General features: G+C 38.3%; 1 protein-coding gene across 5 annotated transcripts in view; it reads right to left on the bottom strand.

Annotated features, from left to right (window-relative positions):
- LOC134795287 (tyrosine-protein phosphatase Lar) overlaps positions 1-25,389 on the bottom strand; it is a 646,064-nt gene that overhangs the window by 604,973 nt on the left and 15,702 nt on the right. For all 5 annotated transcript variants that reach the window (XM_063767084.1, XM_063767085.1, XM_063767087.1 and 2 more), the window contains exon 2: positions 5,291-5,335. In XM_063767084.1, coding sequence (XP_063623154.1) covers positions 5,291-5,311 — 21 coding nt within the window. In that variant the 5' untranslated portion in view covers positions 5,312-5,335. The remainder of the gene's footprint in view (positions 1-5,290; positions 5,336-25,389) is intronic.

Here is a 25,389-nt window from a genome sequence, read left to right as displayed (position 1 = left end):
ATTATGGCACTAGAAACTTCATAACTCCCTAGGGAGAACGCTTTTTCTATAACTCCCGCTAAACCTGCGTGCAATTCCACATTTACTGAACGAGTGTGATGAAAAATAATGTAGCGCCCCCGTTTCTAGGAGTTAGCATAAAAAACACAACAGTTGTAATACAATATTGTATGAATATTCATAATAACACTGCTATTATGATCCCATAGACAAAAGCCACGCACGCGCCGCGCTTCAAATGAAGTTGATTTATATAGTATTTTATATTAGATATTACTGGCCGTCCTGTAATCGACAATATAGAAGTGCTAAAGAAGAAAATATAATTTTAGTTATAATAAAATTTAGCGGAAATGAGTTAAACCCCAACGACAATGAAGGAATTAGCGACCGTCACTTGGCAAAGAATCCTAATCATAATAACTCTTGATCATATCGCGTTCAGGCGACGAACAAAAGGGGCCCTACAATGGCGCCCGAGAGCGTTAACAAATTACAAGCCCGCAGATAACTAGGCAATATTAAATCATAGTAATTTGTGGCAAGACGCGGCCCCTTTCCCGGCGAGTTATCTTTCTAGGCCCCGGAATGCTGGCGTTATTGTTACTTTGTTGTGATAAGCTAATCAAGATAGCGATCGTAAATTAAGACGGGTATTCGTTTATTAGGACTGCTTAGTTAACAAATAAAGTTAAAAAACCGGGCAGGTGCGAGTCGGACTCGCCCACCGAGGGTTCCGTACTTTTTAGTATTTGTTGTTATAGCGGCAACAGAAATACATCATCTGTGAAAATTTCAACTATCTAGCTATCACGGTTCGTGAGATACAGCCTGGTGACAGACGGACGGGCGGACGGACGGATGGACGGACGGACGGACGGACGGACGGACGGACAGCGGAGTCTTAGTAATAGGGTTCCGTTTTACCATTTGGGTACGGAACCCTAAAAAGTATAAAATTTAAATTATTTCATAAGACACACATTTTGCTAGAACATCAGTTAGCGGCGACCACGACCAGTGAAACCTGCGTCGAAACGTCGGTAAATTAAGAAATAAAATAAATTCGCGATAGACCCTGTCTATAAATGTGAGTTAATATGTGTTCAAAACGCGAAAGTTTTAAATATTATAATTCATAAGACTTGCTCTAAGGCTAAAGATGTTGCGGAACGTTATGAAAATGTTGAATTTTACTTTAACATTCATAAAACAAAACATCGAAGTTTTAGGAAATGTAAAATTTCTCTCCCCAATAATTCAATGTCAGAAATTTCGATGCTTTTCCACGTGGAAAATTATGCAATTATGGATACTTTCTCGACGGAAAAATGCCGGCGCACATTAGTAATTAAGACTAAGGACCTCAAAGCCACAAAGAGTTCCCCAATTGAATGTCAGAAATTTCGTTATTTTTCGATGTGGAAAATAATGCAATTATGGTAATTTTCTGTCGGCACATTAGTGACTAAGACTAATCTAAGGACCTCAAAGCCACACAGAGCCGACCATCTAGTAGAAATAAAGCTAAAGAACAAGACATACAAACAATGATACGTATTACATACCTTATATTCGAAAAAAGCTTCTCACTCTAGCTGGACGCATGCAATAAAATGCTCTTTATTCTGTTCCGGTATAAAACATTTTAGCAGGGAGTCTTTACAATTAGCTTCTTAATAAAATAGCATTTTTATCAAACATTACCTAGGTATTACTTGTATAATATGACATAAAATAATCATATATATATAATTGAAAAACCAGAACGGGATAAAAAACGAGGGAAGAAGCGAGATGGCGCCTTACAAATTTCTAAAAAAGTTTTTGACACGTTTCTCGAATACGACGCACGTATGATAAGAAAAAACTGTTCCAATCTATTATCTAAATATGAGAATAGAACTAGAGCATAAAAATTATCGCTTTCGATGCGTATTTAATTTACAATAAGCAAAATAAATTTTCATAACAATCTTCATTTTACGATAAAAAAAAATTAATCTGTTTATTTTTTAATCGAGAGGTTAGTAATTGTACATGAGTCTCAGTTACAATCTCTATATTTGGAGATTATTTAAACCAAGCTTAGCCTTAATTATATATAAACTTATATTGTTTTGTTACAGTTAGTTAGTGCTTACATGATGATCGCCCATTTTCGGCAACTCTCGGTTGGTTTCGTTTCGGTAGTTCAAGTAACCTAAATTATGTTTGTTATGTTGGTATGCAGTTATTTCGGCGTTTTTTTACTCGAAGTAAAATAAAAAGTGCTGCTAATGTCAACCTTAGTCTATGCCCATACGAGTGACTTATGTTATGTCATATTTATGACTTTTCATATTAGTATTAACATATTATTTATTACACGTAGCGTACGTGGTTATTTGAATCACGCATTACAGGGGGGGGGGGGGGGAAGGGTGGCATTTTACAGGGGTCGGTCACCCCTTTCAAATGACACCCGATTTGTGTCTAGGAGACGCGTAGTTTTTTTTAAACGTTTTTTTTTATAGTGGTCAAAAACGAAATACAGTGCCAGAGTCACCGTTAGGTACGACGACGAGCGAAGCGAGGAGTGTTAGGTATCTTGCGTTCACAACACACCCGACGCTGTCAAAAAAGAAATACAGTGGTCAAACACATGTATACGGACAAAGTGCTCAAAAACATGTATACGGACAAAGTGCTCAAAAATATGTCCTTATATACGAAATTTTTTAAGTCCAAATTGGTTATTGAACATAACCTCAAAAAATAAAAAATAAATTTTCGTGGTAACTGTTGATTTCCTAACTTTGAGGAGGAGTCGGGGGGTTCCTACCACATTCGTCTTAAGGGGTCATCCATTAATTACGTCACACGTTTAGGGGGAGGGAGGGGGTCAAGAAAATGTGACATATTGTGACATGGGGGAGGGGGGAGACACAAACTTTGTGACGTCACTTTAACTTCATCAGTAACCGATTTTTTTTTTTAATTATTTCATTCGCTGTACATTTAAATAACAAGTTTTTAAAACGATAATCGTTTTTATTCTTTTAATTTTCTTTCCTAAGCAGTTTTGGGTTATAAAATTACTAATATTTATATCGTCAAAAATATTTTGATAAAATATTAATAATACTTAGGTACTTACTTAATTCGATTTGGCGACTTCGTAGAAAAAATGTGACGTCACACTAGGGGGGAGGGGTTTGCCAAATGTGACCAAATGTGACAAGGGGGGGGGAGGGGTCAAAAAACCTAGAAATTCGTGTGACGTAATTAATTGATGACCCCTAAGGTGGAAATTCATCTTATGAACGTTTTTGCTGACTGGACTGGGCTTATAAAAATAATTAATATTATTGAAACAAGTTTTTAATAAATACCTACGTAGATGAAAAAATACAATCTTGCCTTTTATCAAATCACATCATTTATTGATAAATTTGCGAATTAAGTTATCCAAATAACGGTAACAAATAAGAAGTCCCTATCACAGTTATGAACCCTGGCAGGGTTGAATACATAATAATGTACCGACATTATTAACTAAACTTAAGACAAACTCTTTATTTCATTTACGCGAGCGGAGCCGCGGGCCCGTCTAGTCCAGTAATTCCAGTATAAGATCAATAACGCTTCGCTAAGTTGCGACAAAACACATTACTATCTTCATTTGCACGAAACATCTCACAACACAGAGAACTTAATGGTGTCATCTTACATAAACACTAGCTAATTTACTCACAAAAGTCACAACAGTCACAACATGATATGAAATATTATCTTCTCAGACAGTATACAGGACATAAAACGATACAGCACGAGCCAACTCGGCGTGAAACTGCAATTTCGCCGTTCATAAACCAGGGAGCGCGGCGCAATCGCATCTTTTCACTGGCTCCTTGCGCATTAGCAATTCTAACCATTGCAATAGTTGCTCGGAAATTGTAATACTTAGTCTTAATAAAGCCATTCGTAACGCTGGATATCCGGAGGCGTGTGCGCGACTCGCCCGAGGCGGAACCGACGCTGGATTTACGGCATGGCTTTCACAGACCTATCCTGTCTAGTTGTGCTGGCGCTAATTAAATAAAATATTTAAGTGTTTAGCTGTTGAAGGATGTAGAAGTTAGGAAAATTGCCGAATTTGGTAGTAAAGAAACGTGTTGTACTCGACGCGGTTCCATTACATGTCATCTTGAAACTTAAGTCATTGTCAATAGAGGTGACAGCAGGGTGTCATCTATTGGCCATTAGCATGTCGAGCACTAGTACCACCACCTTAATAGTTTCGAAAACAAAAATGGATTTATCCGGAAAAACTATGGCTGATTCTAGGTATATTGTGGTGAGCCACTGGTGACCATAACTTTTTTTAACGTTTAAAAATATAACATTCAGCTTTTAAAAAGCCACAACAGTTTTCAATGCAAAACCCTCTCTATAGTTAATTAATGAACTGATACCCGGCAATATGAGAGCGGAACAGTTTCTATAAATTACCCGGTTATTGCCTGAGGACAATGGACACGGTGCCAGTAGGCCGCCATGTGCAATCTTTTAACATATTTTAAAAGCAAAGGCCCGTGCCAAAATATTTTAATTCGGCACTTATGCAGCGGGGCTTGAATGTAACGTGAAATTGTGCGGGCAGTCCATATAGGGCATTAAATTAAGCTTTTCTGCGGGCTTTTAAGTGAGGTATATTTTTGTAAGCGCTCCATAGGACCGCTCCTGTGTATATTTATGCAAAATGCATTAGCGGTATTACGTACACATGCCGACCGCCATTGCTCCATTGGAAATTTAATCCCAAAGGTTTTCACATATTGAAATTCACATATCGTTTTTCGTTATCTTAATGGTACTCGTGTATTCCAATAATGTTTGAAAACATTCCGCCGCATTTAGAATATAAATTCCATTAAATAACTCGATTATTCAAACACACAATGCAAAAATGACGAAATCACTGGCGACATCTTACGGGGGGCGATTGAACTTGCAAGCTCGTTTAGCCATTTATGCAGACTTGTTGAGTTCCTATTAAAATACGTTGAAAGCGCCATCTAACATTTCAAACAACTCACTAGTTGGTTCAAGAGCGTTCACAGGCGCCATCTAGTAAGCGTTCCAGGGTCTACGTAGTCTAAGCTAACAGCCAGGATAATAGCTCGCTGTATTCGCCCGCTGGAAGTCATGATTCCCGCGTTGATTACCACGTAATTCAGTAGATGGCGCTACGAATCAAAAAATGTATGGAATACGAGAAGTTTTATAGTAGGTACTGTTTACTTACGTATATGGTTTCGGTTCCCATTCTGTTTGTAACGGGAACTATAGTCTGTAACAAAAAATGCTATGGTCAATATAAGTTAATATCGTTTAAACAGCTGTTAAGAGGTTTCATTTTAGTGGTGTCATTTATTAGGGTTCCGTACCCAAAGGATAAAACGGGACCCTATTACTAAGACTCCACTGTCCGTCTGTCTGTCTGTCTGTCACCAGGCTGTATCTCATGAACCGTGATAGCTAGACTAGAACTACACCCCACAACATATAAAAGGTTTAATTACACCACCTATTACAGTTCAAGTGCTATCTCGGGGTAAAATTCTCACGATAATTAGTCTAATTACTCAGTAAATGATAAATGATACTTGCAAATTAATGCTCAAGACCCGCGTGTTCTCTTTCACTCATATCTCCTTCAGTCGTACAATTAAAAAACAACCTTAATTTTTAAGAAATAAAGCTGTTTATAAAGGAACATGGACGTGTATGCGGTTGACAATATCTCACTCCTTTGTTACTGAAAAAGCAATCTTGTTATTCAGGAAATAAAGCTCTTTATAACGGAAGGCTATGTAGTGAATGCGTTAGATAATCGATTTCCACATCTCGCCAAATGCACCAGTAACCAAAAGGGCGTATGTGCCAAACGTTTTAGAACGTTATAAGACTATTCCGTTCTTAATTCAAGTTTGAACCGACATTTAAAAAGCCCCATCTGGTGAATCCTTTATGATTCATCATCGGTATATTTATTGTCATCATAAAGCCAGAAATGCCAGAATAATCTTGAGATGTTGTTCCGTCCGTCTCTGTTCTGAAATCTAAGAGATTACGTAATCATGAAAGAATTCTAATTTGGAATTCTTCAGGCCGATTATAAATTGAAATGATTTTAGATTCATTTTGATACGACATTTAGTCGGGTCATCAGGCTTCATCCTGCCATAGTGCCAACGAAATGCCTTATAATGATCTCAGTTGGTCTCTAAATAAAATGACATTGAAATTATGATATTCCTGCATTTCGTCAGCAGTAGTCAGCACCATTTATCGGTTTTGCAGTTGGTTTAAAATAAGGGTTTGCAAAAATACGTAGATATCTTAAATTCGCCTTTAGTACAAAACTTCGGATAAACTAGCATTAAATCGCTATAAATTGTACAGTCAGCAGCAGAAGTTGTAAAGCGGGCAAGGTGTTCAAAATTACCTTGACACGCTCTTATTCTCTTAACATTAAAGTCGCATCAAGATCATTCTGAACACCTGGCCCGCTGAACAACTTCTGCTGCTGACTGTATGGTGAGATTCAAGGGCGTATTTAGGATTTTGGCTAAGTTTTAGTATAATTTTCATAATAAAAAATACTTTTATACTTTATTTACGCAGCTAGGTTAATTGTGAATTTAATGGATATCTATTGCTTGGTAATATTATTTTCTTTTATTGTTTTACTTGGGCAAGTTGGGCAACAATGGTGAATGGTGAAGATAAGGCTCCCCACTTTTACCAACCCAGATTTCCAATAAATTGCAATATTGATAACGGGGTTTAGTGCTTATGGTCAAGGTTGTATCAAAATAAGACCATATCAAACTGTTAAAACAGAATCGACTTCATGTCGGAACCGTTTCATGACGCGTGCGTCATTGCGGAAATGCCTCTCATAATTGACAATCGCTTCCTTTTCTCGCTAGGCCGTTTAGCAGACGATTCAATGATTTAATTAGGGCAAACCGACGTTTCCTTGAGATTAAACATGTTCATATTTCTGAATTGCCAGACCTTACAAGTTACAAACCATAATAACTACCTAAGTGCCTCTGTGCGCTCATGAGCCGTAGGTTGACCTTGCGAGTCTGATCTTTGCATATCTGAAAAGTGGGTATAAACATACGAGTAGGTACTAAACTGTTGTAATATACAATATCTGTCACATCATCGCTGTTCTACATCTTAAATCTTCCAGTTAATTAAGCTCGAGCCCACGAGCCGAACGTATGAATGGCCATGAAGCATAATATTCAATCAAGCAAATATCTACTAACCGAAAATATAGGTACTAATGACAGTAACTAAACTTTTCTGCAAGAAAACAAGAAGGCTCGAGGAGAATAATGTGGGAAAGCCGCCGGACAGTAACCTGCTGCTCCAACTCCAGGGAATTGAGCTGAATGAACTTGGAAGGCTATCGGCAGCCCGTCTGTTTGGGGTCGTGTCTAGTTAGGTATCTACTTACACAACAACCTAGAGTCAACGCAGGCTGACAGCGTACCGGTGGAGTTGTGGACAAATCACGTGAGGTGTTTTCGGCTACTTTTTGACGATAATTTTTTCGTGACCCCCCCACCCCCTATCGAACCTCGTGTGATTTGTGCACAAGCCCTGACATGTTTGTATGATTCCCACCAACTGGACCGGACCGGAATACATCTCACTACACTTCGTATGCCTTCGTGCAAAAAAATCGTGAATTAGTGAGGGTGTAAGCGTGGGGGCATGGGACCCGTGGGGATCAATTTGCTTCCTCGGATCTCATGTGCTAACTATATACATATGTCAAATGGTTTTTCAAAGGATTATCAAGCTATTAATCTATTAAACAATTTTTTTCAAAAACGAGTGGAATGAATTGAGGTTTTTCCACTTAATGAAGATATTGTCCTTGAGCCGTGTTATGCGAGGGGCGCCTGCAAATCTTTCAAAAACTACTAGGGGAGAGAACAGAAAAGGGTGGTTTGTAAAATCATCCCCTTTAGGAGTAATGAAGGGGTGTGAAAATGTAGAAATACGCGTTTTTGTCACGCGTGTTTGCAATTTCTGCTTGAGAATCATACCTACATTACAATACACCTACTCGTACAATAAACGAATTATTATTTTTTTCGGTTGTGCATAATGGGGCAGTATTATGTATAATAAATCTAAAAATCTGTGTGTTCATAGCTTTTACTAGTTTTCCTTTAACCAAATTCTTTGTTACAATTTTGCGAGAATCATCTTAAATCTACAAAGGAACTGAATGTGAAATTTTCCATCCGCAACATTCTCGTATTCAATTAATGTAGGCCAAAAAGCCTAAAGGGAAAAAGGTAGGCGAATCTGATTACACAAAAAAAGTTTAACGTAAAATCGTATCAAAAAAGGCTCACAAAGGATGTTGCTCCAAAATACCAATGACACGCTTTTGTACTCCCCAAAAACCGTAAATATTTCGTCATTTAAAGCGAGCGTAATTGGTCGTATCATAGGCAAATGTTGTACAGGATACACGTTTTACATATAATATTTACTTGAATAGAATTTAAAATATGTATCTAGGGTCAAAAACTGCATACTGCCTATTCCTTCTTGTGTAAAGGGAGCTCTTCTTGAACAAGTTAGCGGTACGGTCAAGGAATTTAATTTTAGTACCTATTATTTCGTACCTAGTCACAGTGACAAAAGAATGAGGTCCCTAGCGACTTTCATATTGATTGTCACTCTAACAAGGTACGAAATGGTACGAAAATTAAATTCCTTGGCTGTACATACATAATGTTTAATGTCCCCATACGCCATGTAGGTTGGTAGGTGTATGATATGATGGATGAGTCCGCGGGTGGAAAGTTTAGACAAGGTCCGTCCGTGTACTACATAGTAGGTACATATGTATATAGTTATTACGTACCAATACGAGCAGACATTGTGTCTCAAAGATAGCAGACGGGGTCGCCAACGTCAACGCTCTTTTAACGGGTGTGTGCATTGTAAGTTTGCTCGCCGTGATCCGTCAACGTTCAGTCAACTCCCAACGGTTATGCATTTAATTTTTTGGACCAACCCCATTTGCTAACCAAGTTAATTCGTAAGAACATATTTTAAATTCTTCAAAATCAACTCAATATTTTTTCATTAAATAAAGGTAGGTGCACATGTACTTTCGTATGGCCAACAGCCCAACATACTTCTAAAGCTTCCCCTACAATTTTCTTAAAATACCTAATAGTTGCAGTCTGGCGAATAATTTCCGTCTATTGAACTCGACGTATAGAAAGCGTAGGTAATTCAAAAATTGTAGGCATATAATAACTCTTTATAGCACACCTCAAATAACGTTTTTCTACTCGTCGACTGTAATTCTTGAATTAAGATTTCGTATACCAAACTGCAATTTGGTATTTTTAATGTATGGACTCCCAACTCAACTATAATATTCATTTCGATACAGTTTAGTCAACTATAATGAAATTGACCAATCACAGCTCGCCGCGATCAAGAGGACGAAACAAAACCATAGCTCAATTTGTAATTTATTTTAGGTTTTATAGTAGAAACAATTGCTTCATAAGTCAGAAACGCGCATGTGACACCCTTAATATAGCAACATCCATAGACTACGAAAACCACTTAGCGTTGCTTGTTGGTCTCTGTTGAGGTTTGCATCAAAAGCAATGTTTATACTGGCTACTTTGTTGTTGTGATATTATGAATTTGACATGTTCTTTCGATACTTCACTTATTGACTGACGCTTGTACTTTTTTCATGTGTAATATATCTATTTTATATACTTCTGTGTTTATTCGTTATAATTGTGCAACCTAAACGCTAGGATCCTTGCGCTGCTCTGCCCGTATCCCTCACAAGGGTTATGGGCCCAGAATTGGTTGTGAAATGTACTAATATCAACTTACGATGACGATGAAAAATTTCTTGTGATTGTGCCTACTAAACCAAGAATGAATACTGTACGAATCGAGCCTTTGTCGAAGGAAAACTATGAAAGCTGGAAACTACATGCAGAAGCTACTCTAGTGAAAAATGGCCTTTGGAATTATACTAATGGGAAGATACCTAGGCCAGCTGAATTACCTGAATCAGATAAGTGGGATACTGAAGATGCTAAAGCGAGGGCGGATTTGATACTGTGCATCAGTCCATCGGAGCTCCGTCATGTAAGAGACTGTAAGACTTCGCGCGAGATATGGCTGCGACTGCAATCCGTTCACGCTTCTCGCGGGCCTGCTAGGAAGGCCATGTTATTGAAACGTCTCCTAATGTACAAGATGAGTGAGTCTGGAGATGTTCGTGAGGAGATTGGCTCATTCTTTGATGCGGTGGACAAATTAGAGTCTATGGATGTAAATATTCATGAAGATTTACTGTCGATAATGCTTTTGTATACTTTACCACCTAGTTTTGCTAATTTTCGATGTGCTATCGAAAGTCGTGACGATTTGCCGAAGCCAGAGATACTCAAAGTGAAAATCTTGGAGGAATATGAATCCAGAAAAGAAAACTCAACTGAGAACGATGTCATGTACGTACGTGCTAATATAAACGCTGAAAGAAAAGATCCGTCACCTTTTCACCGCCTTTATGAAAACGACATAACTAGTCATAAGAAAAGAATGTTTACTTGTTACCGTTGTAATCGCCCTGGTCATAAAGCCTCAGACTGCCGTGAAGCTAATACAAGAGCAACGCGTCGTGGTAATGATATAGATGTATTAGGATTAATTTCGTTACATGTTTCAGGTGTAGAGAAATGCAACGTTATTAATGAACTTGAACAACAAACGCTTGTTGATTCTGCGTGTACATCCCATTCAAACGTCGATACGAACTTGTTTAGAGATACACTTGAAAAGAGCCATGGTAAATTAAATCTGACTACTAACAAAGAGGCGGAGATGCAAGGTAAGGGTGTGGTTACGCCGTCGGCATTAACAGAGAACGCGGTACAAAATATTAATGAACTTAATAAGGGTAGACTGTGCTCATCAGATCTAGGGAATAAATTAATTTCGGTATTAAAAAATACAGATAATGGTTATGACGCTAGCTTGACGCGTGATGCCACCGAGATAACTGATAAAAGGGGTAAGGTTAGACTGACTGCGTATCCTAGAGGTAAACCATATTACTTCTGCAAGCGTGAAGCGGCAAGTGTGTCCACTGACAGTAAGCCAAATTTGCGACTTTTGCATGAAAGGCTAGGTCACCTTAATTCACAAGATGTTTTAAAACTGTTATTAAAAACTGGTCATGATATGAATGTGAGCGAGTTTCATTTAGGTATGAGTGACTGTGATATTTGCAATAAAGGCAAGACATCAATATTAACTTCTTCAACGTCGAGTGTAACATCTACTGAGAGGTTGCATACAGTTTATTCTAATATCGTAGGTCCTATGAAATGTGAGTCAAAATCTGGTGCTAGATATTTTATTACTTTTGTTGACGACTATACACGTTGGTGCGAAGTTTACTTTCTAAAAACCAAAGACAAAGCATTAGAAGCATTTAAACTGTATAAGAAGTATGCAGAGATCTATACTGGTTCAAAGATTAAATATTTTCAATCGCATAATGGTGCAGAATACTTTAATGCGGCGTTTGATAAATATTTATACAAAGAGGGAATTCAAAGATGTCTGGAGGTATCTAAAGGAAATAAAATAGTAGGCGAAATTAACTGCTCTCTTGTAGAAATGGCAAAATGTATGCTTTTAGATAGCGCGTTGAATATTGAATTTTGGGCCGAAGCTATAGATACCGCGTGTTACATTAGAAACCGCTGCCCAACTCCTAATTTGAATATTGAGATTCCTTATGAGAAATGGTGCCAGAAGCCTGTGAAAATCTGCTACATGCGTAAATTTGGGGAAAAGGTACATATTTTAGATGGAAACTTACGTAAAGGAAAGTTTAACAGGAGAGTAATGGCAGCAGTCTTTACAGGATATTCGAGGACTAAGAAAGGATTTAGAGTGTGGATACCAGCAAGAAACAAATTTGTAATTTGTCAGGATAACTTTACTAAATACACAGAAAGTAAAGTCCTGAATTACAGTAATAATGAAAAGTATTTTGTTGATATTTGTCCTAGGAAGGTTGAAAACTTGCGACTTGGTGTGAGGAGAGGATGTTTGAAAAGAAGGGAGGATAGGAACTCAATGTTCTAGGTATTTTCTAGTGGTGACGAATACAGATTGAGTAGAATCTGCAAGGTCTAAAGTACTGTAAATTAGACAAATAGGTTTATCGTCAAAACGACAGAAACGTTACTATACTTACTATTTGGCATAAAACCTTATTTTTGAAGACTTCGAGAAACTTGAATAGGTGCTTTTGGCAGTTGTCATATGTAATTATGACGTCAAAATAGGACAACGTCAAAGTAAGGAAAATTTTACCAAATAAATTCTTAGTCTTATTATTCTTACTCAGTGATTTAAACGTAGCTAAGTTCAGTGTGAGTGAAAAGTCAATAAAAACTTTCAATATGTTATTGATGCGTATATCATGACTCATGTTATACAGATGGCAAACTTTGTCGCCATTATTTGTCGAATATCGTAATATTCGTAGGTAATAGAGGTAAGTAAAGCAAAACAGTACGGACACGAGTACAAGTTGTATTACTCTGCTGCTGTTGCGACTGCAATTGCTTGGTAACCTTATTGCAGCTCTTCTTCTCGTTTTAGGAGGAGTCAGCATTCTGATTTAGTAACCAGAAAGTGCTAGTTAATTATGTGCGGAGAAGTATGACTCTCTCATCTAGATGTTTATAGAGTTATATTCTAAGTCTACTGACGAGAATAAATTGATTAAGGTATGTTAATCTCTGTAAATGCCGTTAGTTGATACCACACCTCCTATACCCCGTGGTTTAGGCGCGTATGCTAATTAGTGTCAAAAAACTTATATCTTATATGACACCAAACCAAAGTAGTGTTGAGACACGTACACTCAGAATCGATATCGGTAGATGAGTTAACAAAATACTGTCTGTAAAAGGTATTTCAATTCATTCTTTATATGAATATGCTTGTTTTGTGGTAACATAATAAACCTTGCATTTGAGGAGGCGTGTTGAGGTTTGCATCAAAAGCAATGTTTATACTGGCTACTTTGTTGTTGTGATATTATGAATTTGACATGTTCTTTCGATACTTCACTTATTGACTGACGCTTGTACTTTTTTCATGTGTAATATATCTATTTTATATACTTCTGTGTTTATTCGTTATAATTGTGCAACCTAAACGCTAGGATCCTTGCGCTGCTCTGCCCGTATCCCTCACAGTCTCCATAGGCTACGGTGGCCAAAATCGAGAAACCAACTGTCTAAAAATTGAATTTAGCGCGGAGCAAGTACCAGGGCCTCATGAGTTACGAGAAGGTGTCGTTGATCAACGCGCCGGGCCGCGGCGGCCGGGGCGCGTAGGGGCTATTCATAAATTACGTCATTTCAAATTAGGAGGGGGGGGGTCTGGAAATCGGATGATGGTAGCATGACGTAGGAGGAAACGGGGTCATTCGAAGCACGATGTTTGGATGATTTTAGGGGGGGGGGGGGGGGGGGGGTCTGAAATCGTCAAAAATCGATGACGTAATTTATGGACAGCCCCGTAGCAGTATGAAGGTATCGCGGCTGCTCGCGTATCTTAGCTGTATACTTTTGGTTTGGTTTGTTTGTATAATTCTAGTAGTTTAAACTGTTTAAATATTATTTTTTCATCACACTTGCTCGAAAAAGATCTTATTTCATGCAGGTGTACTGAAGTACAAAGGCCTACATTGTTCCCGCGGGAGTTATAGATTCTGAAAAAAAAAAGCTATAACTCACGAATGAGTTATGGCTTTTTTTTTTTATTATGTCACTAATTTATACGAAAAAAGTAGTTTTACGTTGAAAATACTGACGTTTATAAATTATTTTTTATGTGTATGTTTAAAAATATTTAATTAGATTAATTTATTAGCCGTTTAAATTATTTTTTACACAATTTTCGATTATGGCTGAATCCGGGTGGGTCTGTGCCTTCGAATCCTAACCTGCCAAAACAAGACAATATGGGGGCTGTCCATAAATTACGTCATCGATTTTTGACGATTTTTGACCCCCCCCCCCCTATAATCATCCAAAAATCATGCTTCAAATGACCCCTTTTCCTCCTACTTCATGCTACCGTCATCCGATGTCCAGACCCCCCCCCCCCTAATTTGAAATGACGTAATTTATGAATAGCCCCATGGCGGACGAATGTTTGAAATGTCACCGTATTTAAGAATTATTTCGCTTAAAATTTAGTTTTTTCTTCGCAAGTGTGATGAAAAACATTGTGTGTAACTCCGGGGGTAAGCATATTGTAAACTCGAGTCTTTAACTCCCTCCAGCCTGCGGCTGTCGGGAGTTATAGACCTCGTTTACAAAATCTCGCTTACCCCCCACGTTGCACAATGTACTATTGTTGACTCGTAGAAAAAGTATTGTATACAATAGTGATTTATTGGATATTACGATTGTATAAAATACATTTTTTTTTATTGCAACCTTATCTTAGTGTCGGAAAAAGTTGATCTGACTATAAAAGCCCAATTCAAGTAATAGTATTCAGAATTACATTGAGTAAGCTGACAGCAGATTAAAACATATTTATGATTTACCTAAGACAATCAGATTGTGATTTATAATCAGTACAAATTCCCTGCTCAGGTTTCTTTTTTATTTAAAGTTGTAAACAACCACTAAATTCATCAACAGTTTTACCCTATTTACACAACTTGAACTGCGGTCCACAGACACTGAATGCAAAAACAGCTTAATAAAATTTATTCCCCGACCTACTCGTAAGTCTCGTAACCAGAGCTGGAAGCCGGGTCAGAGGGGTAATTGCACAATAACTCTGAAATTGCAATTAGTTTATGACTCTAAAATTAGTCATTATCTTGAAACTGGCACTCGCACTACGACTGTGAGTAGGCCAGTCAACTGAATACGAAGCAACTGTCTAGACTCTAGAGTTAGTAAGATAAAAGTAAAACTAGAAATTAGAACTCGACGCAGTTTTACGAGTTAAGTTACTAGGAGAAAATTGCATGTCTTCTCTAGAAATTACTCAGGTTTTTACAAGTAAAAGTCTAAAGAACGTATCGACAGAATGATAAGGGGCTAAAAAACTGGCGAAAAGCGACTACGAACAGAGAACCCGCCCAGCGGGTCGCTGGCAGTAAATGCGTTAAAGCGTATAGATTTATGCCTGCTTTACAGAGCGCCCATCTCAAGCTTTATCCTTTCCCGCGTGGAGCAGAATTCATAATACTCGTAGACATCATATTCGTAATCACAACTTGTTCATATTCCAACAAATGGATTACCAAGTTACCAGGTTTGTCTGAAGTAACAATTTGGCACGAAATAAATTACTTTTCTCAATAACAGTCACAGCTCCCTCGACATATCTATATTAAATATTAGTTTCTGAGAAATGAGGATCAATAAGCATGTTTGATTACTTATTTAGTATTTACATCTCGCCGCGGGATTAAAATAAATATCTATGAGCATTGGATATTGATCCATAATAAGTACTTTAGGTAACTTTGCAAAATGTTAAAGAACTTACCCTGTTTGGGTGTTTTTCGATTACAGACGTGAATTAAAATACATAGATTTGTGTTCGTAGCGTGTGTAGTGTATGTCGTGGCCAGATCATAGAATTTGATAATTTCATGAAATGTCACTTTAGAAATGATCACTTCATGATATGGTCAGGTTAGGTTTGACTTTTTCATGATGTGGCCAACCGATGTAATGAAATGATCAGTTCTAAAATATGGCCACGACATGCATACCCCGTTTGAAATATACATAAACAAAACATTGACCAAACGTAATCAAGGCCGCTTTTTCATATTGCTTATGAATTCAATAAGTGCGCGTGCTATTTACCTAATCATCATTATTCTTAAGAGCCTAGCTCTTGTCGGTGGAGTAATCGTCATTCTGTTCTTCTCTCTGCCATTTATTTTGTGCGCTCTCTGTTTAAAAAAAATAAAGATTGAAAACTCTAAACACCGCTGTACCCAAGATGGCCGGTTTACCTTACCTTATTGATGACTCGCTTGAATCCCCGAGCCGCTTGTATCCCTCTATTCCCACCAGGACAATATGCAGGCAACCTAATAAGCTCCACTGGCAGACTAATTGGGTTAGAGCATTGTGCTTCACAGCAGCGCGTACAATGGAAATATTCGCGATAATATTTTACGTGGAGCAAGATTAAAACGGTGCGCGCGGTGGACGGGAAATAGTTGGGGCAAATTTGCTTGAAACTACGTTTAAATAGAGATCGACTAGCATTAAAATTCGCACGATGAAACTGTGTGCCTAGCAGGAAGAATAAAATAAATAAATATTATGGGACAATCTTACACACATCGACCTAATCCCATTTAAGCTCAAGGCTTGTGTACTCAAATACAGAATAACATCCATAACTCAGGAACAAATATCTACGATAAACACACAAGTAAATGCCCTCACCAGGATCCGAACCCGAAATCTCCTGCTTCGAAAGGCAGGGTCACTACCGAATAGGCCTGAAGGCCGTTCAACAAATAAAGAAAACAAGAACAAGGTTTAGTTTCTGAATAAATGCCTGTTAGTGATAGAGCTTAGCGAAAAGAAACTGCATTTTTGGCAGAAAGCAAGCCGCTTTGCCCAGTGATACTAGGGACCAATCTGAATGATTTCATCCGAGGAAACACAAATTTCATTCACTAGAATTCAAGATGGCGGACCTTTTCCAAAATGGCGGCTGCAATATTAAAAAAAATTATAGACACAAAACGGCTGCACCGATTTTAGTGATTGATATATCGATCAATTCGTATTGACACTTGTAATCGAATAAAAAATATGGCATTCAAGAAATTAAAGATGGCGGCCGAATATTAAGAAAATTGTGTTTTTTTTCTTTAATTTTTTTCCTTCTAATGAAAATAAGAACTAAATATTCTATAATATGATCACATATTCTTTCATTTAAATGAAACCTGATAATATTATCTGCAAAATAAAAAAACAATCTTAACAATCCCTTGAGTAGTTTTTGAACTATACGCATTTCAAAAAGCGCGTAACTGCCGTCCGAAACGGCTCACTCGCGCGGCTCGCGTCAAAAGTGAGAATTTTGATGATTTAAAGGTAAAAAAAGAACTGAAAACATATTTACTTTATTTATTGAGCTATAAATAAATAAATAAATTGTATTTCCGCTTATTATTTGTGACCATCACGGGAAAAGTTATGGCGGCTGGCGCTTACGTCGCTTAGCACCGCAATAGTATTGGAGCGGCGTTAATAATAGCGTAAGCGCCATCCGCCCTAAGGTACCTATCTATACCCGTGGGTTCAAATTTATTCCTCTTTATCATCTTCGTCCGATGTGGATGAACTGAAAGAAAAGAACATTCATATGAAATCAGAACAAAATATACCTAATATAATTAAATTAAATATATAGAGATGAACTACGCCAAACTAACTTCCATTACTATTTCAATGTGTTTAATATTGATATAGTAATGGAGGGGCGGGACAGTTTGGCGTGGTTTATCTATAAGTACCTTTCGTTTTTGCAGTTGCCTTTGCAAGTGCTGCATTGCACTGTACAGGGTAGACCCACCCTCCGACACGTGCAGCGCATTGTTTCGCAGCCTTTTTTACAGCCGCAATGGTCCAGGTATGATAATTCACGCTATCTCCCTGGCATCAGGCCATTGCGGTTCCCAACTGCCATTAAATGCCTTCCAACCCTAAGAGGATGGCAATGGCACAGAGGCATCATCAAGAATAAGGGCATATCACCCCATAACTGGCCTGCTTGATATGTGAGACGGAGCGCGTGTTTATGTAATGCTGCCGATGTTGGTGGGATGCTGGTTACCAATTTCTTTTTAGTAGCAAATAGCTCCTTGCGTACCAAGTTGTCCGACGAATGTGCTATTTGTGGGTCATATAGGTAGCAGGTGAACTTTTCCGGCATAGCCATGATTTCTTCAGGAAGGCTTTGTAATGGCTGCGATATTTGTTTCAAAGCTGGTGTAACTTCAGGGTGTGACAACCACGTTTTGAAGCAAGACTTATTTTCTTTTGTATGGAAGTAAGAAGTAGTGTCACACCCTGTAGAGGCGTGAAAGTCACGAAGAGCGGTTGATCTGTCAGGACCCAAAGTATTTGCTATTTTATGAAGATCGCCATAACGGCGTTTATTTGCCGTCCCAGTTAATAGCCATAACTCTTGCAGGCCACTCTCAATTTAAGTTTGATGATATGATATCAATAACACCAAAACGGAAGACCGGAAGATCTAATCAAAATACGCCTAATTCCCTGTTCTGCCTGATCTTATGAATAGGAACACATGCGGAACAAGCTGATGGCCGCATCGTACTTCACGCAAAAGATCAGCAGAACAGGGAATTAGGCGTATTTTGATTAGATCTTCCGATACAGATGTTTTGGTGTTATTGATATCATATCATCAAACTTCAATTGATAGTGGCCTGCAAGCGTTATGGCTAATAACTGGGACTGCAAATAAACGCCGTTATATCGATGTTCATAAATAGCAAATACTTTGGGTCCTGACAGATCAACCGCTCTTCGTGGCGTGAACGCCTCTACAGGGTGTGACACTACTTCTTACTTCCATACAACAGGAAAGAAGTCTTGCTTCAAAACATGGTTGTTACACCCTGAAGTTACACCAACTTTGAAAGAAATATCGCAGCCATTACAAAGCCTTCCTAAAGAAATCATGGCTGTGCTGGAAAAGTTCACCTGCTACCTATATGACCCACAAATATCACATTCGTCGAACAACTTGGTACGCAGGTAGCTAATTGCTACTAAAAATAAATTGGTAACCAGCATCCCACCAACATCGGCAGCATTACATAAACACGCGCTCCGTCTCACATATCAAGCAGGCCACTTATGGGGTGATATGCTCTTATTCTTGATGATGCCTCTGTGCCATTGCCATCCTCTTGGGGTTGGAAGTCATCTAATGGCAGTTGGGAATCGCAATGGTCTGATGCTAGGGCGATGTGGCGTGAATTATCATACCTGGACCATTGCGGCTGTAAAAAAGGCTGCGAAACAATGCGCTGCACGTGTCGGAGAGTGGGTCTACCCTGCACAGTGCAATGCAGCACTTGCAAAAACAAAAGGTACTTATAGATAAACCACGCCAAACTGTCCCGCCCTCCATTACTATTTCAATACTACACACATTGAAATAGTATTGGAGGGGCGGGACAGTTTGGCGTAGTTCATCTCTATATATTTAATTTAATTATATTAGGTATATTTTGATCTGATTTCATATGAATTTTCTTTTCTTTCGTTCAACTACATCGGGCAAAGATGATAGAGAGGAATAAATTTGAACCCACGGGTATAGATAGGTACCTTAGGGCGGATGGCACTTACGCTATTATTAACGCCGCTCCAATACTATTGCGGTGCTAAGCGACGTAAGCGCCAGCCGCTATACCTTTTCCCGTAATGGTCACAAATAATGAGCAGAAATACAATTTATTTATTTATTTATAGCTCAATAAATAAAGTAAATAGGTTTTCAGTTCTTTTTTTACCTTTAAATCATCAAAGTTCTCAGTTTTGACGCGAGTCGCGCGATCGGGCCGTTTCGAACGGCAGTTACGCGCTTTTTGAAATGCGTATAGTTCAAAAACTACTCAACGGATTGTTAAGATTGTTTTTTTATTTTGCAGATAATATTATCAGGTTTCATTTAAATGAAAGAATATGTGATCATTTTATAGAATATTTAGTTGTTATTTTCATTAGAAGGAAAAAAATTAAAGAAAAAAAACTCATTTTTTTTAATATTCGGCCGCCATCTTTAATTTCTTAAATTCTATATATTTTATTCGATTACAGGTGTTAATACGAATTGATCGATATATCAATCACTAAAATCGGTGCAGCCGTTTTGTGTCTATATTTTTTTTTAATATTGCAACCGCCATTTTGGAAAAGGTCCGCCATCTTGAATTCTAGTGAATGAAATTTGTGTTTCCTCGGATGAAATCATTCAGATTGGTCCCTATTATCACTGGGCAAAGCGGCTTGCTTTCTGCTAAAAATGCAGCTTTCGATGTAAATATCGCCGTAAGCCCTACTACTATGTAACATACGAACAGACAGGCCATGACAAAACTACATACTTATAGTAAGGTAAACGTACTTACTGGTGCTCGACGCGGTCCCAGTACATGTCATCTTGAAACTTAAGTCATTGTCAATAGAGAGGTGACAGCAGGGTGTCATCTATTGGCCATTAGCATGTCGAGCACTAGTACGTTTACCTTACTCTTAAAAGTGTAAGATATGTGTCGAAGTATAGAAATGGAATTGATGTTCGGAAGTTTTCAGTTCCATATTGTGGAAAACAGGAAGCATTTCAACTATGAAATTCTGATATTGTTTTTAATATTGATTCGACTTTACTCGGTGCATTTCAATGGCTGCATGTGTAAATGTGGTGCGAAATAATAATAATTTAATTTCAGTGCCGTTTCGTAATACCTTGTCACAATGACAATCAATATGAAAGTTGCTAATAGGGACCTTATACCTACTATTGTCACTGTGACAAGGTACGAAATGGTACTGGAATTAAATTCCTTGATCGTACGTGACGCTTTTCTATTTGTCATGACGTGATAACTTAGCTTTAAATTCAACGGTGTATAATACCTACAGATTTTTGCAGGTCATTAACGTAGCTGCCAAACGCGTCATGTCCCGGACAAAGTAGACCTTTTTGTGGAATGCACCTCAAGTCAATACAAACAAAGTTTACATTTTAAAAGTCCGAATGCCTCTCTAGATCTCTAGAGCAATTCTAACATTGCGGGCAACAGACAACTTCACAGTTTCTTTTATATTCTTCGTATAGTTTACTTCTGACCCAGTTCGAATGGAAACTTCTCTTTAGGCGTTCATATTGGATATTCCAACCGCACGCCGCTCCGGTGTGCGAGCGGGACGCTATATACCTACGTGCTTCGCGCTGTCTCGCTCACTTGCCGGAGCGGCGAGCGGATCCGCATTAGAGACGTCTTACTCGTCTTAGACAAGGATAGTGGGGGCAACGAGCATTGCAATCTTATGCAAAATGAACACAAATCTTATGCAAAATGAATGTTGGACGAATACAATACAGTATACAATGAAGGAAATAGATTGCTGGGAAACGGTCGAGGTTTACAACGATAAGGTTTTTTGTTATGTGTGTGTTATGTATAGATAAGTAGTAGGCAGAACCGGTACTGTCTAAAATAACCGGGAATTTTCGGTATCAGCCAAAAATTTAACCTGTATTTCCCGGAAACAAAATCATCTAGATGTCATATTGGAAAACGCCTTACATCTGAACCACTCTTATGCATTGAGTTCGCTCATACCGTATTCGCCTCGTCGCAAATGCGACTAACTTTCAACTTTCCAACCTCATTACTCTTACTCCACCCCACTAAGAAACGACTTACATCCCTAGAAACTTATCAAAACATACGACCTTTAGTCTCCGAGCAGTGGACCCGTACAAACTTAACTTTTAAAATGTAGTATAATACCTACTTATGCTAACGAGGGCCGAACTTCCAACACCCAGAGTCAGACAAATAACGTACTTGCATTCGGTTTTTCTCAAGACTTGAGGAATACCCTAATCAGTAGGGACTTTCAAGTAGTAGCACTTTTGGTAAGTAGCCTCTGCCCATGCCTTCGTCAGCGTAGAAGGAGCATTCTACCAAAAGTGTCGGGTACGCGATGACTGGTGCTATTTTTAATCGACTTCGATATTCACGTTCACGAGGATAGGAGGTTCGCAATTCGGTATACTCAATGTTTTTTTTTTTATATTTGACACCTCATTTAATATGTACATAATATAATATAATAATAATAATTTCAGCCTATATATATACGTTCCACTGCTGGGCGCAGGCCTCCTCTCATGCGCAAGAGGGCTTGGGGTATAGTCCCCACGCTAGCCCAATGCGGATTGGGGACTTCACATACTCCTTTGAATTTCTTCGCAGATGTATGCAGGTTTCCTCACGATGTTTTCCTTCACCGAAAAGCTAGTGGTAAATATCAAATGATATTTCGTACATATGTAAGTTCCGAAAAACTCATTGGTACGAGCCAGGATTTGAACCCGCGACCTCCGGATTGAAAGTCGGACGTCATATCCACTCGGCCACCACCGCTACGTACATAATAGTATGTTAAATTTAATAACGTGATTAAATTTAATTTCAACAGTTAGTTCACATTTTTACGCCGTACAGCCAGACCATTCACGTTATCTTCAAAATATCTTTGATAGAATGTCCCCGAAGTCATTTAAGTCATTGATTTTTCAGAACTGAAATCGGGATCCATGAAAACGATGGAATTTCGCAAATCGTATACTGGGAATATCATCATCATTTTCCTCGCGTTATCCCGGCATTTTGCCACGGCTCATGGGAGCCTGGGGTCCGCTTGACAACTAATCCCGAGAATTATTATTATTATTGTGGTGTTGTGGGCCTTTGAGTGTCGCATCGACCAGCATTGATCTATTGTGACGGCCCTTTAAAGTTCATTACTAATGCCCGTTGCATCCAGAAAGTTCCAGATTCTTTGGGCCGTAATGTTCTGTACCTCATAGGGTTGCACTACGTGTCGCCCTAGGTAGGTACTTCTTTTTGACATTAGTGGTCCACAAGAGCAGAGAATGTGCATTGCAGTCTGACTCTGACTCTCTCTCCTCTGACTCCTGACAGAACCTGCATGTCGCATCTTGTTTCTTGCCAATTTGAAACATATGTTTATTGAACTTACAGTGTCCAGTACTGACTGAGATTCTGGTCACCGCGCAGGTTTTGTGCCTTTTGAGTCCTAAAAGCTCTTTAGCAGTTCTGCTGTTGATCCCTTTGATTAGAGCTTTCAAGTGTTCTTGTCCTTTAACGAACTTCCACCAAGCGATTGCTCTCGTTTTTTCTAAGTTGCTGAGCAGAGAATATGCATCCCGTTTTGTGATCCCGAGAATTGGCGTAGGCACTAGTTTTTACGAAAGCGACTGCCATCTGACCATCCAACCCAGAGGGTAAACTAGGCCTTATTGGAATTAGTCCGGTTTCCTCACGATGTTTTCCTTCACCGAAAAGCGACTGGTAAATATCAAATGATATTTCGTATAATGTTCCGAAAAACTCATTGGTACAAGCCGGGGTTTGAACCCGCGACCTCAGGATTGAAAGTCGTACGCTCTTACCGCTAGGCCACCAGCGCTTCTCATACAGGGAATATAATCAAAATAAGTTTTTGGCAAAAATTTCATTTTTGGTACAAGCTTTTATCGATGACTGTACTTTTCTTAAGACAGACAACTAATACTCATCGAGACAATTCTAAAAAACCCTAACACAATTAGGTTGCGTTGTTTCATCACGGAGTTCCTATGGCCACCTCCCGTCTCCATCATCAGATCAGTTCGACAGTACCTACCATATTATTGTATTGTCATCAGAACTACATACAGCTGCCAATTTTCATGACGCTACGATCCTTGGAAGATGGTTAAATTAGTTACCTTAGATTCCATTACATGTTAGTTACATACAGGTCGAGAGTTCCTATGGCTACCTCCTGTCTCCATCATCAGATCAGTTCGATAGTACCATATTATTGTATTGTCATCAGAACTACATACAGCTGCCAATTTTCATGACACTACGATCCTTGGAAGATGGTTAAATTAGTTACCTTAGATTCCATTACATGTTAGTTACATACAGGTCGACCTAATACAAGCTTGTTAATTAAGATTTATTCCCGTAATATTCGGAATGGTATTATCGAGAGCCAGTTTCAGGACCGGATCGATTAAATGTTTGTTTGCCCTTGACCCTTCGTTCGAACAGTAACACACTTAACTGACCTTAAACCGTTCAATTAATAATGGTCGATTTACTGAGTCAAATCACACAATAAGTAATTGATCGAGCAAACGCGATGCGTGAGCGAACCGCCTTGTTTCAGCTTGGGCAAACATACTTTCATGTCTGAATATTATCCTCACATTTCTTACAGATTTTTTTTTCTCATGATGTTTTGTGAGCAGATTCTTGACTTGACGCATACATTTTTTTTTAAATCAGTTTTTGATTAATTTATAAAAATGGCGAAGCTGTTGGTGTTCCGCAAGGTTCACGGCTCACAAAACCATACAACAGGCCATCAATAATTTCATACAAAAAGACCACCTAAAACGCCAAGTGACATCTGTCCAACATTAAGAACGTGATTGTAGTAAACTATTTATTTTATGTTTAAAATTTGTTGTTTTATACTTGTGTATGTATGTATAGTTTATCACTATTTAATAAAAGCGATAATTTCTGATAGTCGTAACTAACCACCTCGTTGGTTAGTGTAAATCGTTGCAGACTTGAAGTAAATCTACTTAAGCAAAGTTTCTGTTCGTTAGACACTAACAGAGGCTATCAATTACTGGGTTTTATAAAGAGTTCGCTACTTTACCTATACTTAGAATACTTCGATCAATACGCTTCATAACTTTGTATAATACCTAGATTACTTTCAAGATGAGATTTTGCTTTTTATAACTGCGTAGGTACTCTAGGTACCACTATAGTTGCTTATTTTAAATAAGCTGAAATTACCGTGTTTCTTATTTAAGTCTCGCTTAGAAAAATTAACAAAATAACGAAAAAGATAAACCATAAACTAGACACAATTAACAACCTATCACCTGCCACTTTGAGAACTTTCCCAAGACGCCCTATAATTGGCAGTTTTTGACCTCATAAAAGAAGTAATGTTGCTGACCGACAGCATAAATATCTAGAAAACATGTATGATACCTACTAATTTGTACCAAGTATTACCCTATTCTTATTTTGCCTTCATTTGAAATTGTCTTAGTTCAAAAACGCCAAAAATCTCAACTAACACTTTCACCGGGTGCCAAAAATATGAGCAATTGCTTGTAAAACTTAATGGACTCGCAACGAAGACTTACAAAACTAACGACCCATTAAAACGCCTAACTTAACTTCACTTATTATGTTCTTAATAACTTCCGAGGTTGAATTTTGCAGCAAATGAATAAACCGGCTGACAATGCTCTAACCCTGACCCCGAGGAAGTCAATAGGCAAGAAGGTCAAAAATTACTTTTCACATTTGAACCTTCTCCCATTGTGTTAAGGAGAAAATTGTATATA

This window comes from Cydia splendana, chromosome 12, assembly GCF_910591565.1.
Source record: "Cydia splendana chromosome 12, ilCydSple1.2, whole genome shotgun sequence".
In the NCBI taxonomy this organism is placed as follows: domain Eukaryota; kingdom Metazoa; phylum Arthropoda; class Insecta; order Lepidoptera; family Tortricidae; genus Cydia; species Cydia splendana.
This window is presented reverse-complemented; position numbering and strand designations above follow the sequence as displayed.